General features: G+C 37.8%; 1 protein-coding gene across 2 annotated transcripts in view; it reads right to left on the reverse strand.

Annotated features, from left to right (window-relative positions):
• Window positions 1–16295, reverse strand: part of PPP3CA (protein phosphatase 3 catalytic subunit alpha) — a 295408-nt gene that overhangs the window by 137326 nt on the left and 141787 nt on the right. For both annotated transcript variants that reach the window (XM_081046328.1, XM_081046329.1), the window contains exon 2: window positions 9223–9423. In XM_081046328.1, the coding sequence (XP_080902454.1) occupies window positions 9223–9423 (201 nt within the window). The remainder of the gene's footprint in view (window positions 1–9222; window positions 9424–16295) is intronic.

The following is a 16295-nucleotide window of genomic DNA, read 5'->3' on the forward strand; positions in this document are numbered from 1 at the left end:
ACATGATGAAAAACAGTTCAGAGCAGATAACTTTAGAAAAAAAATTAAGGAAGTTTATAGAAAGAATAAAACAGGTCATATTCCCTTTCACCTACATACATGACTCTCACGAGCTTGACGTTCAAATCTTGGTGTCCAAACATTAAACAAACATTCTTGGTGTCAAGAAACAGAATGAAACAACACTGCTATGCTTAAAACTGGCTGATACACGGACCACAATGTTAAATACGAACAGAAATTAATCACAAAGCACATTATACACCAAACTAGAGTCAACGAGTAAGCATATGACAGCAGGAATTGAAATCTTGTTCAGAATACTAAAATACAATTTTGTTTGATAAGAAAGATTTTTGATTATACCTTGGCTATGGGGTTGGTTTTTTGGTTCTTGCTTTTATCCTACCATCATACATAGCCAGTTAAATCATACTTTTTACAAAACACATTTTCTTAGGAATATTATTTTCTTATGATGAGGGCAACTTTAAGGAGACCGGTTACCAGTTTATACTTTTTTCTTGGATAGTGATTTATATACATATACAGTATCTTACATATACCTTTTAGGGTTAAATATTAGAAAAAGAACATTGGACTTTTTGAGTTTATTTTCCCCCCTCCTCAGCAGGCTGACCTAAGTCTCAAACCATTCCATGGACTCTCACTTCACTTGTTGAGGCAATGTGCACTCAGTGGCGGGAAGCTGGACAAAACAGTGGGAGGACAAGCTATCTGACCCCCAAGACAAAAGCAAAGCCAGGACTGAACTGCCTAAAGGCCTTCTCTGAGGAGATAGGCTTTAACATTAGCAAGAATGTGTGTGTGTGAAGTCACTGAGTTAATATTTTAAAACATTTTATATGACAAAATAGTCACTTTAAATAGTGGCAAAGCAGCTATCTCAAAACTTAGTATTATTTTTTCTTTATTAATCCACCAATTAAACCATAGATTCTTCTGTGAGAGACTACTTCTGACAAGTTTATATATTTTATTTATCCAGGATCTCATACGTACAAAATCTTCCACTTAAGACAGAAATCAACAAATAGCTATTCAGGAGAAAAGAACAAAATAAAAAGATCACTGCTATTTAAATGATTACACTGACATATATACATCCACACAAATACATATTCTCTTTAGAGATTTCTCTAAATATCTTAGCTATTTCCATTATAGTATCATAATTTACTACGGGCAAAACAGCAGTGCATCCACATTAAATTTATTTTGAAATAGGGGAAATCCACAAAACCATGACATAAGATCCATGTCCTCAGATGCTAACATTTTATGACAGCATGAAACACCGCCCCCCCAAAAAAAAAATCAGTCCAATATTGTTAAATGCCACGCTATATAATTACTCCCAGATTTAATAATTTCATGGATCTGTTCAATTAATTTCTACCCCCAAATAAAATGGGAATGGACGTGGTTGAACCACCTGAGCTTTAAAACCAGTTCCGGCACTTTCTATTCGGGCAACCTTAGATACAATACTCAATTTCACTGAGTTTCAGTTTCCTCATTTGTAAAATGGAGCTAATAGTGCTTCCTTCATAGGGTTTACGAAAACTAAGAGGTAGAAAGTAGTGATTATACTAGTGACTGGCAAAAGATAAGAACTTAAAAAATGTTAGTCTTACAACAAAAATAACTCATTAATTTGTCCCCCAAAGAGCTATTAAGAAAACAATTACCATGTACTGTCATCATAGTTTTATATACAAAAAGAAAGCATTCTCACTAAAATGAAAAAGATCATTTCACTCTGGACCAGAAAAAAATTTGTCATAGACCCGTACCAGTCTGTGACCAGTACTTGGGAATGTTCATTAAAGCCCATAAACATTACTGCTCACAGGAGAATAAAGTCAATGGAGTCTGAAATTATTAGGGACACTTCAATGAGAAAATAAAACATGAGATGAGATGAGATAGGAAACATGAATTTAATCTGGGTAGACAAAGAAAAGTGCATCTACATTTTTTCTTCTTGGTACCTAAGAAGAATGATCTCCTCATCTGGACGTATTTCAATATTATTTGTAACATTATTTCTCTTAAAAACACAGTAGTATTGATTATAATATATTTCAATCTCCTCCAAAACCATCAGAATATTATTACTGCATGTGATAAGCGTCAGATTTTAAGAATAATAGTCTTGGGGATTTGTATCTTCCTATGAAAACAATTATAGGCATTCTTACCAATGGTGCTTAGGAACTTCATGATGGTATTTGTGAAAAATCCTGATTTATGACAAATTGAAAAGGGCAGGGTACTCTGTATCTTAAAGCAAAATATTTGTTTGTGTAATTATAATGCAATTATTATGACTGTCAACTGTTTCCTCTGGGTGGTGTTATAAGTTTATTGATGTTAACAGATTATTACTGACTTGTTCATTGTACTCAAGTGCTGAATTACCATGGCTCAGCTCTTCTAAATGTAATACTGTATTCATTACCACATACTTCGCTTAAAGATGCTTTGATACAAATCTTCCTTATTTTACTTTATAAATTCTCCCAGCAGTAGCTTTCTAGAGCCAACTCTCAGAAAGCTTGTTAAAAAACAAGGTACTACGCATTAGAGCTGATTGTCTGGCTAGGTCTTGTTTTCCGGGAAACACGGTATGAAGGTTTTTCACCGAGAAAAACAATATGGATAAACACTGTGCCCTAACTACGCTAAGCACTATTGTTCTGTCTTGCCCCTCTGTATTATAGTAATTCATTTTTATTTAAAATATAATGAATTATAACCAACAAAGTAATGTATTCTATTTTTTGAGACTGTCAACGGCATTCTTACTGTGTTTTCTTCAGTAATAAACAAGAAAAAATTCCAGTCAAATGAAGTGAAAACGCCTTATTTTTTTAAGCCCAATACAGAGGTAGAATAGTGTATACGAGTATAATATGGTGTAATAGCATGGTTATGAAGATGGGTACCTGTTCAAGGAACGGTGGTCAGCTTACCAGCTGTGCATCTCAGACCAGGTACTTAACCCAGTGGTTTCCGCAGTGTAGCCCCAGACCAAGGGCAGCACCATCACCTGGGAAACTGTTTGATCTTCAAATTCTCAGGCCCAACTCCAGACCTCAGAAATCAAAAACTCTGGAGGGAAGACTCAGCAACCTGTGTTTTATGAAGTCCTCCAGGTGATTCTGATCCACGCTCAAGTTTGAGACATACAGACAAACTCTCTGAGACTCCCCTTCTTTATTTGTAAGATGGGTTTCCTAAGGCCAACCATGCAAAACCAAAGTAAACAATAAGGAAAAGGATATTGGTTCTCACACAGTGATCCTTTATCATCATCCTCATCCTCATCATTATTAATCAAGGGCCCAAACTAAGGGGAATAAGCACATTGAAAGGATGTGCTGCGGCTGCTGCCACCGCGGCCGGGGAGGAAAGTGTGTTGACTGCCAGCAGTGGGCCGGGTACCAAAACAGGCCTCTGGCTGGAGGGCAGGCCCTGAAGAGTTGGCCACTGAAATCACAAGTGGGCAAAATGCCTCAGAAGTCATATTTTATCCCCATATAAACCGAGGCCATGTTCCTTTGATAGTGACAAACGATAGTATGAGGAGAATAAACACTGACCTTTTAGGTCTCAAAAGACACCGGATTCTTATCCCCACTGAACTCTCCCCAGAGTAAAGGCATGGGGAATTCTCCTAATTGACGTCAGCTGCTGTAAGGGAAGGAATGCCGTGACCTTAGACTTGGCCACTGGTCCACTCTCACATCCAGGAACAAAGCCAGAGGGTTCTCCTGGCAACTGCCTGACATGCTAAATGGCAGGCACAGCCACGGAGGGAATCCTTTGCTGCCCAAGGGACAAATCCCCCACTGCAGGAAACAGACAAACCGGAGAGATTAGCAGTTTGCCCAGCTGATGCTGGCCTATCCCCTCAGCCCCCAGAGCAGAAAAAGAGTTCTCAATCACTCTATTCAAAAACCTGAGCTCCGGTTCTGCCTTTGCTTTACAAATGTGGAAATGTTCTCTGCTAAGCCAAAGGGAAACAGGAAAACATGAGAACTTCAAGGAGAAATAGTAAATTGGATTGCACAAACCCATCAGGTGTTTCATCTCTCATTTTTCAAAGGCCCTATAACCAAAATCGAATCCGAGCCTCCTACCCTGACAAAGTCATCTTCATGCCTGCCCTGGACAAGTATGAAACGTTCCTAATCCACCCCTCTCCCCTCCTCACTCTACGCCCCACTCCCCTCCAATCCACTCACCTCATCCTTCATGCTATGCTAGACAGAAACTTGATCATGTAGTTCCCCTGCAAGAGGACCCCCCTTGACTCCCCAGTGCCTACAGGATAGTATCCAAATGCTTAAGTGCTTCCTACAGGAGACTGATACCTGACTCTGCTGGCCGAGCTCAATGTCACCCCCTAGACCACCCTTCACACCCCTGTGAGACCTCTAAGATCACGTCTTGCCTCTTTACAAAAAACCCCAGTGCCTGTAGTATGCTGTTGTCTCAGCCCAGAATACCCTTCCCTAGCTGTTTCACGTGGTATAATTTTACTTATCACATAGAATCCAGTGCAAATATCACGTAATCTGTCAAGACTTGGTTGGCTTCCCTGCATTCCTTTTTCTGAGTTCCCACACTAGTTTGTAGATGCCTCCATTACAGTTCATAACAGATTATATAGTAATTAGCTGTTTATGTACCTACTTCCCAAACAGACCGTGAGTACTGCAGTCAACAACTACATCTCATGTGTTTTATCATTCACAGTTCCTCACCTTCTGAAAGAGGACTCAATCCATATTCAGGACAGGCGTGATCCCAGCTACTGATAATTCCTTTAACTCAAAGATGGAATATAATCATCAATGGGCACTAACTGTCAGGGAAAACTAGGCCATTTAGAAGATAGGAAAACCTTTTGTCTTTAACTATGTGCAATTGGATACTTCTTAATTAGCTTGACTAAATCTGGTCATATTCTTTAATTTAGTCAACAGTCTGCTGTACATATCTTTTGGCAAATAGCTGTTTGAGTTTTCCTGCTATATTCTGAGCCCTTGCAGAGCAGAAACCAGTCTTATTCAGCTGTGTGTGACCCCCCAGCACCTGTACTGATAAACATTCAATAAAATGTTTGTTAAATTGAATTCCCCATATGAGTTGTGTCTTAGTTTAGCTGCTCTCACCAAAAACCACAAACTAGGCAGCTTAAACCACAAATATTTCTATAGTTATGGAAGCTGGAATGTCCAAGATCAAGGTGCTGGCATATTCCGTGCTTAGTAAGGGCCCCATTCCTACTTTGCAGATGACCATCTTCAGAGACAAAATGCTCTCATCTCTTCCTCTTCTCATAAAGGCACTAATCCCATCCTGGGGGCTCCACCTTCATGACCTCATCTAAACCTAATCACCCTCCAAGGACCCCATCAACAAATACCATCACATTGAGGATTAGGGCTTCAACATACGAGTATCGGGGGGCACACACATTCGGTCCATAGCAAGTGGCCGCACTGCTATGTGGCCACATCTTTTAACGATCCATTTGTATGTTTACAAGGAAACAAAAATAATTCAATTCAATTTTCAGAAGAGTCACAGAGGGAAAATACTTTCCTTCACAAATGCCTCCAACCCAGAAACACATTCTTCAAATTCAATCTCTGAAACAGCTACTATTCTAATCAGACAAGTTAGTTCAGGAGCAGTTAGTTCAAGTTAGTTCAAGAGCAGAATGTGCCCCTACCTCCCTTATTTTGACTGGGGATCCAGGGGTACTACTTAGCTCTATGCCCAAGGAGATGTTTTGTGGTTTATCTAAATCCACGCTCCTGGAGGGCAAGGTGCACAGAGCTGTGCCCCTTCTCCGGAGGGACACCTGCAAGCAGCTTCCTGGTCCTTCTGTCTTCTCAAAATGAAACATACTGAATTTGTAGGGAAAAAAATCCCAAATGAACATAAACCTTTCACTAATTTATAAACACTTGAATGGTGCGGGGGAAGAGGAGTTGGCTAGCTTTGTACATCGAAATATTAAAGGAATGAAATAATGTCCAGATTTCCAGTGATTACAACACTCGTTTCTAATTTTTTTTCTTAAAACGGAGGCAAAACATGACACAGACGTTAACTTCTCACTAAATGTCTGAGAATGAACTATTTGTATTAATAAAAAGTAAGAGGGGGAGGAGTAGAGAGAAAGCTGAGTGACTTTTGTGTAAAATTATAAAAGTGTTGCTATTTGTTTCATTTGAAAGTTTACCTATCTACTACACTTTAAGTTGAATTCCACAAAAGAGGTTCCTGGCCAGTTTCTACCCAGACCCACTTACCTGGCCATTTTTACGATTCTGACGCATGCAGGTGAGAGACAATTTTTATTATCGCTTTAAAAGCACTATATAGTCAAGCTGCAGGCTTTTCCCCTCTTGCATTAAAAGTTCTCGCTTCATCTTTTTTCATACGTTCTTATTTACATAATTTTCCTTCTTGTCCCTCATCTTTTTTCATACGTTCTTATTTACATAATTTTCCTTCTTGTCCCGTTCCTCATCTACTTTGTTAGTCTTCCTCTTCTTCCTCTGAATTTTAAGTTCTCCATCTTTCTAAGTCTGGAATTCTGAACTACATCAAGAATACTCTACCCTGAATATTTTTAAATGTAAACTGTGCCTTTTATTCCATAGCCTACTTATCAATCATAAAATATAACTTTGCTGATTCAGTTACCAAAACAACAAATATTCTAAATTTAAAAATAAATATTATACTGCTGATTCAGCTGTCCAGATAAAATAAAATCTTAGAACACAATCATATACCATAAAATTTTACCAGTAAATTATAAGAAGTATCTTGAACTACAAAGAAATTGACATTTTTTTTGACCAATGCTCCTACTTTTATTGTGCAGTACTCCGGGTTTCATCTTTTGCTCATAAATTCATGAGGGGAATATGAAGTTCAATTCAGATTTCTGGTGAATTACATGCAAAGGGTTTGTTTTTTCCCCCCTCCTTTTATCAAAATGTTAACATGCATTTTTTTTCCCCACCCTCTCAGCTTTTATTCCATATCCCTATATTCCCAGAAAAGAGCTAAAGAGATCATTGCAATAGAATTTACTAGAGGCTCCTTGGAGTCCTGCCTTCATTATGAAATATAAACACTCCTTCAGAGAAAGGTGTTTCCTGCTTTGGTTATATTTTCTAGTGCTACATTGTCTGTGATATCTCCATAGCTACTTCTGTCACGATCTTAAAAACTTTAGCTTTTTTTTTCTTCCCCAGGGAAAAGTTACACATAATTGTGTCCTGATTTACCAAAACTCTTCATATTTATATCTTGAAATTTGCCAAATTGCCCATTAGGATCTCACTAGAAAGAACCAGGTATAATCCCTATTCAATATGAAGGCAATTAGTCTATGGATTCCAGAAAGGTTCTAGGATAAAACATAAATCTAACTCTTTCAGAATCCTCCCTACGTTTCCTTTCAGGGCAGAGCCTAATCAAACAGAAGAGCTGACTGCATCCCAGAAAATACATTGCCCTAAATATCTCCATTGCATGTTTCTTTTTAGTTATAATTATCACCTCCATTAACACTTACTGGGCTCTTTTGTGAACTTAACATGAATTCTTCATTAAAAATGACACATTATTATGTGAAATGGAGAAAAAAAATAAATTCATAATAAAACATCATGTCATTCATTCTTACCAAAAACAAATAAGCTTAATGGTAAAAATATTTAAAGCTAATATTTAACCATTAATTTATAACTGGAATTTATAGTCAATTTTAAAGTACTTTTTTTGGCTGGCAGATTCCAAACTACTATTTACACACTAAAACAATTAGTGTGTTAGTACCTAAAAAAGTAAAGCGTGTTCACATTTGTTTTGCCCTTATATTTTCACAGTGTCAGTGAGCTGGAGATAATAATGCATGAGTCCATTTTAACACATGGAAAAGGGGTTCGTAGTTATACACGGGGTATGTGTGCTGCTTGATTTCGTTACACTGGTCCAACACTGAGTGACCACAACTTGCGCTAATTTCTCCTGCTGCCTGGCCCCCAACACATTCATTGTTTTTCTGAATTGCAAACAAGAAAAATAGCATTGCCAACCAAAAATAAAACGTAAATAATGTCAATTTCTTTGTAATAGGAGTCATTAGGGACAAGGTCTAGTCTGATATTCAAGAGAGCTTATCCTTCTCAGTCACATTCAAATACATATTTGAAGGTTAATAATATAAGTAATGAAGATTTGAGAGAAAAAAAACAGTAAATATATATGAAATATTTTTAAATGTCCCTTTTATTTAAAAAAGGACAATATTCTGTTTCTAATATTTTTCTGCTTTGCGGAAAAGAGTGAAAATAATTAAGAAGAAAATAAATGGTTTTCAGCTTCTCTAAAAATGAAAACTTGCAAGTTTAACAAACTCCACAAAGGGTAGGTTTAATATTGGATCCCCTACACCAGACAAATTTTTGACAAGGTTTAATTGTTGTGGTCTAAGAGAAGTTAAACTTATGCAAAATACGTATCTGGCCACAAGGAACATCAAAAGCACCAAAAACTTAGAGACACACTTTCTAGGCACCAAACGCCTGAAGTTCCGTGGTTCTCTAATGTGTGTCAGAACCACCTAGACTGGTGCATAAAACTGATCTGTGCACCTCAGCCCAGAGAACCTGATTCAGTAGTTCCGGGGTGGAGCCTGATAATTTACATTTTAACAAGTTTCCAGTGATGACGATGATGATTCTCCTAATCCAGGGAGGACAATTTGAGAACCACTGTTTTACCTCAGTCACTTACTTGACTCAACTGCTGTGGAACCCTTAGTATACTTTGCCCAAACTTTCTAGATGACTACCTTATGTTGTTTGGGCCAGTTAGTGTTACTGACAAATAAGGCCACTTCTTCATTAAAGCATTACTTTGGAATATCTTCATCATCTCTACATTGCACAGCACTCTTTAGAGCAACCCAATAGCACAGATATTTAATTTGTGAAAACAAAAATATTTTTATATATAGTATCTTTAGTTCTTAATGTACAGATTTGACAGTAAAGGAGTAAGATGAATATGCTATTTAAAGACTAACTGGGCTGTTGACTTGATGTTAAAACAACGAAGTGTGGGTACAAGTGGGTAGCCTCCATCCTTAGAACATACCTGTGACGGGTGCGTCGATATCCAGCAAATTTTTTTCCTGTCGAAGAATTGAAGCCCCCTCTGTTATTATTCTCAATGCAACACTCTCTTCCAGCCTGCCCTCCTTCATGAGATGTGCCTTTAAGATATCCACACGAGGTTTCCCATCGTTATCAAACACTTCTTTTGCTGTAAGCCGGTGACTCGGAGGAAATGGGACAGCTGAAAGAGAAAAAGTCAAATTCTTACATGAGCCAAAACTCAACAACAAACGATTCCACCAAATAACCACCAAATATCTACTATTATCACTAAACACCTATTAGAGTATTTTAAAGAGTTCCCACATTAAAATGATCAAGGGCTATCAAACATTAAATGCTTCCTTTGATTCCAGATGTAAATTGATTGCTGCAAGGAAATTTATAGTTCTTATTTGTCCAGTACCTATGTCTTACATCTAGAAGTGTTGAGTTAATAACAAATAAAGGAGAGAGATTCGTTTCTGTTTGGCAATGATAAATTCAGCAAAAGAAAATAGTTCCTATACTTCCGACCATAACTGACCTGTGCAAGATGTTTCCCCATTACAAAGCAGGCTCCTCCACTGGGATTGGAGGAATGGGAACAGGTCTGGAGACTAGGTCTGCCCCTTCAACTAGAGTCACTTCTCTGAGTAAATGGAAGGACTTGCTGTGTAAGGGGAGAGCAGGAATCTGAGAGCAACAAAGGCAAAATCGCACAGAATATTGAACAGGAAATCAGGATTTGTGTGTGTATGGACTGAAGGGACATCTTGAAGAGTGAGGGGACAGTATGACATCAGTGAGGAGACACAGGTATTTAGGAATGTGATACAATGACAAACTCCACTTACTGCTCAGATTTAGAACCAACCACTCACTACACCATATCCCCCATGCCTTCTTAGTAACAGTAAGAAGCTCTCTTGTAGATACTGCCATTCTTCACATCTGTGAATACATTCCTCTTCACACATTCAGCTGCAGGCTGTCCAGGACATTCCTACAATGTGCTAGGACAACCCCAGGTCCCTGGGCAGAGATGATATAATGGCAGTTAAATCTAATAAATGGCCAGTAAGCCCCATCAGTGAGGGAAACTCACTATTTCTTTATTTCACATGAGGGTTCATCAACTGGACAATTCACATCTGTTAGAAATATCTGGAAGGAGCATAAAACAGCTTCATGTAATTTTCATCTGCCATGTGCATGATGCTGTTAATAGATGCATACGGACATCTCCTTCTGAGGCTACCTCTCTTAAAAAGAACACTTGATATTAAGGAATAAACCTGGCCCTCTTACTTCCTTAAAAGTGTCTCAAAGAAGCGAGATTTATGGTAGATCTAGGCCAGGATATTTTGTGCCATCTCATAGCACTGATTAGTTAGTTATCCAAGAGAAATTATAACTACTTAAAGAGAAAAAGAAGAATCAGGAAATGAGCCTATTCTAATAGATGCTAATAATTTGCTAACAATCCAGGCATGTCTATTTAACTACGCTGCGAAAATGAAGTGGCAGTGGCAGACTCAGTGAATGAGCACGTGGCTCTTGCGGTCACACGAACCTGGGCGTGAGCTTTGGCTCTGCTCACTCACCACTTGTATGACCCTGGGCAAGTTAAATAACCCCCTATGGCTTCTGTTACCCACCTGTAAAGTGGGAATTCTGTCTGAGTATTGATGTAATAACTCAAGTAAATACTAACAGTAGTAACTATCATGTAAAGAGTGTTTATTTTATGCCAGGCAATGGTTGGGTAATAAAGTCAGACAGAACAGTAAAGTTGAAAAATGAGTAAGTCGTATGTACACGTGTTTATATATAAACTTATTTTGTCCCCATAACATTACTGTGGGAGAGAAAGTTGATACTCAACAAATATTAAGCACCTTGCGCAAGATAATCACATAGAAATTTATATGTAGACCCACTAAGTGTAACCTCCAGCAGTGTGTGCCAGTCTATGTGTTAACAACTGCACTACACTCCTTCCCAGAAAGCACTTAAGACAAAGCTTAATAATTAAAAAGTGATGAGCAAATCACATTTGAGAACTGAAGGTCTAACAAATATTGAGAGGTGTTCTTTAAAACACCGCTTTTAATTTCAAAAATTATGATGAAAGCATGAAGAAAAACAAAGGACAAAAATGTATAATGCTGAAGAATAGTGTGAAACAAGAAAAAGGAAATTTAAGAATTAGAAGAAGAGAAGAAAAAAGAGGAAATAAGGTCATTAGACTACAGGCATTTGGAGATTTTTGTTCATTTTGTGTCTTTGCTTCTCCCCCTTTTTCTTGCCCAACATACAGAGGGTGCCAAAAAAAAAAAAGTGTGCACATTTTAAGAAAGGAAAATTGTAATACAATGTAATATACATATATATATATATAGATAGAGATAGATGGCGTATTACAGAATTATACACCTGAGATCCATGTAACTTTACTAACAATTGTCACCCCAATAAACTTTAATAAAAAACAAAATTGTAATACTCAATATATACCGATAACAAAATATGAATATAAGTCATGTGTATACATGTTTTTTTCACCCCCGGTATATGCTTGTTAAGAAAAAATGAAAACATTTCAATGGCCACATTTCTTTACTTAGGTCTTCATGTATGCTTTGAAATAGGAAACATCTTACTTGGTGACTCCTCAAAATTCCCCAGATACAGGATAGAGGGTGGATAGGGAGAACTTCAAAAGGACACATGGGGAATGAAGAGGTGATTTTTTTTTTTTTTCCTGAGTGACTTCCCAAAATACGAATTGGACAACTGTGATGGTTTAAGTGACTGCAGAACTGTCAGGCAAGTATTTTAGAAGCATCGAAGGGAAAGAAGCTGATTTAGTTAGGCCGATAAAAGCAGTGGGACTCTGCCACTCCTGCACTAACTGGTCTTATTAAATAAACTAAGATAGACCAAAGGATTAAACCTGAAAAAGCCCAAGCACTTACATTTTTACATAAAGAAGGTGAGAGGCCAAAGGAGAGCCACCCCAGGGATGGAGGCACCATGTTCACGAATTACACTTTCTCCAAGTTCCCAGACTCTCCAAGGCCAAGATCACTACAATAACAGATGTTCCACCCTTCGCTGCCAATCTCTTACCTTCTAGTAATTGCTAATCCTAAAGTGACTGGCGAAGGTAGCGCCACCTACTCTGAGATATTCGAGCTGGTTCCAAATTAACAGGAACGAGAAGAGAGTGACACGCCAATCAGACGGTCTGTTTCCAGTTGGATGATAGGGACACTGATGAGATGGAACCCTTTACCAGTTCAACAGATGGTAAGGCTTCCAGGGAACCAAGATGGGCAGCAGTGATGCCAAAGATCGAACACAGATGCTATCAGCCAGAGAGAAGATTTCTGGCACAAAAATAAGAGTGGACTAATATTTGTGTATTTGTGCACCCTTTGGCTTCATAAAAAAATAACAGCCTTACAAAGGTCAGATTTATTTGCTTTCCCTGTTTACCCAGAGTCCTACATGCAAACCTGTGTCAAATATTGAGCAAAAATACTTACACTAAAGAATCCAATGTGCTTAGTAAACATTTCTTTCATTAACTTGTTGTAGAAATGGCTATGCTTGCTACAACACAATGAAACTGGATTTCCGTTTCTCTCCTTTGCTTTCAGTATTAGCAGCTGCTTTCATTGAGGCATGAGAGGGCCAGAATGGGAAGAATCAAGTTTGTGCATGCTAATAAAAATTCAGAGATAACTGCTGATATTTGGGCTAAAACAATTTTCTGTGTTTTGTTTTTTTCTATTAAATCTATTGGGAGACACTGGTTAGTAAAACTACATAGGTTTCAAGTGTACAATTCTATAATACATCATCCATCTATTGTATCGTGTGTTCACCACTCAAAGTCAAATCTCCTGTCACCATATTTGACCGCCTTTTCCCTCATCTATCCCTGTGCCACCTGACCCTCTGGTAACCACTAAACTATTATCTGTGTCTATGAGTTTTTGTTTATCTGTCTTATTCCTTTCAGTTTATATCCCACATATGAGTGAAATCATATGGCTCTCACCTTTTCTATCTGAGATATTTCACTTGGCACGATAATCTCAGGATAACTACCTAGTAAATACAGAATGTGGTGTTATAATACACTTCTTAGGAGCATTCTAAAAATAGAAACACTCTCAGCTTTCTCCACTTCACAATTCCTACTCAATATCACCCCCCCAAAAAAATACAACAGCAAAAGAGCAAAAATTTGGGGCAGGTAGGTCCTTGACTGACTCCTGACCAACCAACAAAGGAGGCTTTAAAAGGCAAACAACATACTGGAAAAGAATCTTGTTCCCATGTCACTGACTGTGGAAATGTGGCAGAAACTGAATTCCAATGGACAGGATATGGTTGTTTTCTATTTCTTGTTGCCACAGGGAGTTCATCTATCTGATATAGAGAAAGCTTACTAGTCTGAGGCCAAAATCACGTGTATGCATTATTGTCATCTACACGACAATTATTGAAGTTGTTGTCTATTATGCATTCACCAACAGAGAAACACATTTCAAGTCAGAAGGCCTTGTAGTCAGAGTAATCCTAGCCCTCAATTATGGCTGACTATGGGGACCAAACTTCAAAGAGTCAGGGGTCTCCTCCTGCAGTTTGGTCAGTTTTAAACAAATACCGTGTACCTCAGTAACCATACGTGATCTGCTATCACTCTAGCTTGCCAAGATTTCTGTTCCTCAAATCCACTTTAGCCGCTATTGAGGGGATTTCTAATTTGATAGGAAATATCCAAGAATCATTGTCATGGTGATACCTTCACTGGAAGGAAAAGCAGGAAATCTGCTGCCTGACCTGTTCCTAGAGTAACTGTCATAACGCTGCTGACATCAGAGAATCACAGACTTAAGAGAACAATTAGCCTAGTAATTTTTTCAAATCTTTGTTTTGCTTTAAAACAAATTTTTGGATTTTTTCCTCAAATAAAATGACATCTGGAAACTCAAGTATATCCAAAGAAAAACAGTCTAAAGCAGGCTTGCTTGCCTCTCTTCTCCCCTAAAATGGCTCACAAAATCTTGGGGCTCCTTGAAGCAAAATTAGAAAAACTCCCAATTTAGAGTGACTCTTGATCCCTCAGATTAAAGAGGAAATTGAACCCCAGAGAGAGGATAAGGGAACTGTTCAAGGTCAAAGGATTAGTCAGTGGCAAAACCAACACTAAACTTTAGGTCTCCTGGTTTGTATTCCAGCACTTTACCCTCTAGATTTGCTCTGTCCAATAAGGAACTGACAAGACACGTATGGTTTTTAAACACTTGAAAAGTGGCTATTCCAAACTGTGGTGTGCTGCAAGTCTACAATATGCACTGGATTTAGAACATATCACACAAGGGGAAAATAGAATGTAAAATAGTCTCATTATTATTTTTGTATTAATTAATGTTGAAAATAGTAAGATTTGAGATATATTAGGCTAAATCAAATGTATTATTGATATTAATTCCACCTATTCCTTTTTACACTTTTAATAGAGCCACTAGAACTTTTAAAAGTGCATAAATGGCTTGTATTAGATTATTGTTGGACGGGGTACATCTTTCTCAACAAGTGAGAACAGAGTGAGTGGAAATTATATCCTTTAATCTTTCTTCTCTTCTAACTTTGGTTCCTATAAAACTTCAAACTATCTCAAAACTGGCCGCACACTGGAATTGCTTTTAAAAGCAAATGATGTCCAGGCCCAGTCTCTAAAAATTCTGATCTAACTTGTCTAGGGTGGTGTGTTTTTAAAGAAACCCAGGGTACACTAACGTGAAGTTCAGACTGGTATTCACTGAACTATACTATAAGTAAAGGCATACAAAATGCCAGACAGTTTAATCTCCCCCCCGAAACACGCTCCACTATGTCAATCAACCACAGCAGATGCAATGTCTTTGCAAGTCCAGACACGTTCATTTCATCCCTCTCTGTAATCAGAACACGTACAGGAACGGTTCTTGTCCCATATTTCATGTGGCTACTGTCTGCACAAAGGCTGTTGAAGTAACTTATGTCAGCACATGTTAGGAGAACAGCTTACGGATATCACATGTCAGACGCAACTTAAAACTCATTCTGGCCTGACGTCCATAGATTGGCACTTCCTCTACTCCCTTCTGGACATTTGTATATGTCACAAACTACTATTCTAATCAAACCACATCAATCAACCAGTCAATTGTCAAGCACCTATTAAGCACCCACTACGCACGGTCATGCAAGGCAGTGTGAAGGGTCTGGGAGAAGTGAACCATAGAGAACAAACAGAAGCAGAACAGCCTCTGAAGAGCTTATCATGTGGTATAATTATTACTTTTTGTTTCAGATAGCTGGGAAAGTGTTAAACTGCAAAGCCGAAGAACAAAATTTAAAGAAAATGAAAGACTGTCAGCAGTAAGGTTAAAAAAAAACAAAAAGGGTCTTTATCTACCTTAAGGTTATGCCTGGGTTCCTAGAAACTCAGATGCAGTTGCACAATTATTTTGTCTAACGTATATAATAAATAATCTAATTTTTCAGATGACTTCAGAAGATGAGGTTCTGTTTTGAAGGTAAGTAATAAAAAATAGAATATGCTAATTATAAGATATAATATTCCAGCTAAAATATACCAAAGTGGCTCCATCATCAGTTACTAAAATATGTGAAATCCGATCCCTCTTTTGAATAAAGAGTGAAAGAGATCTAGAAAAGGAAGTACTAGTGACTTTTCACTAAATTTTATTTGGGTTCCAATATTGAGCAATTAGGATTGACTCATATTCTTCTGGTTTTAAAAAAAATTCTATCAGTATGGGGATACATGTTTATCCATGCACATAATATCTATATGTAAAGATATGCAAACCATATTGTGTGGGAGAGGTGGCTTAAAAATGAAACCACAGCTAGTCTTCAAGAAAAACAAGGTAGGAACTTATTTGTTAGGGTCCTATTTATGCTTCTTCTGTAGATACTTGTCACATGTTTGTTTGAAAGGCTCTGGCTTTCATTACAGATATTAATGCCTGTCAAATTAAAATA

This window comes from Rhinolophus hipposideros (genome assembly GCF_964194185.1).
Source record: "Rhinolophus hipposideros genome assembly, chromosome: 1".
NCBI lineage: Eukaryota > Metazoa > Chordata > Mammalia > Chiroptera > Rhinolophidae > Rhinolophus > Rhinolophus hipposideros.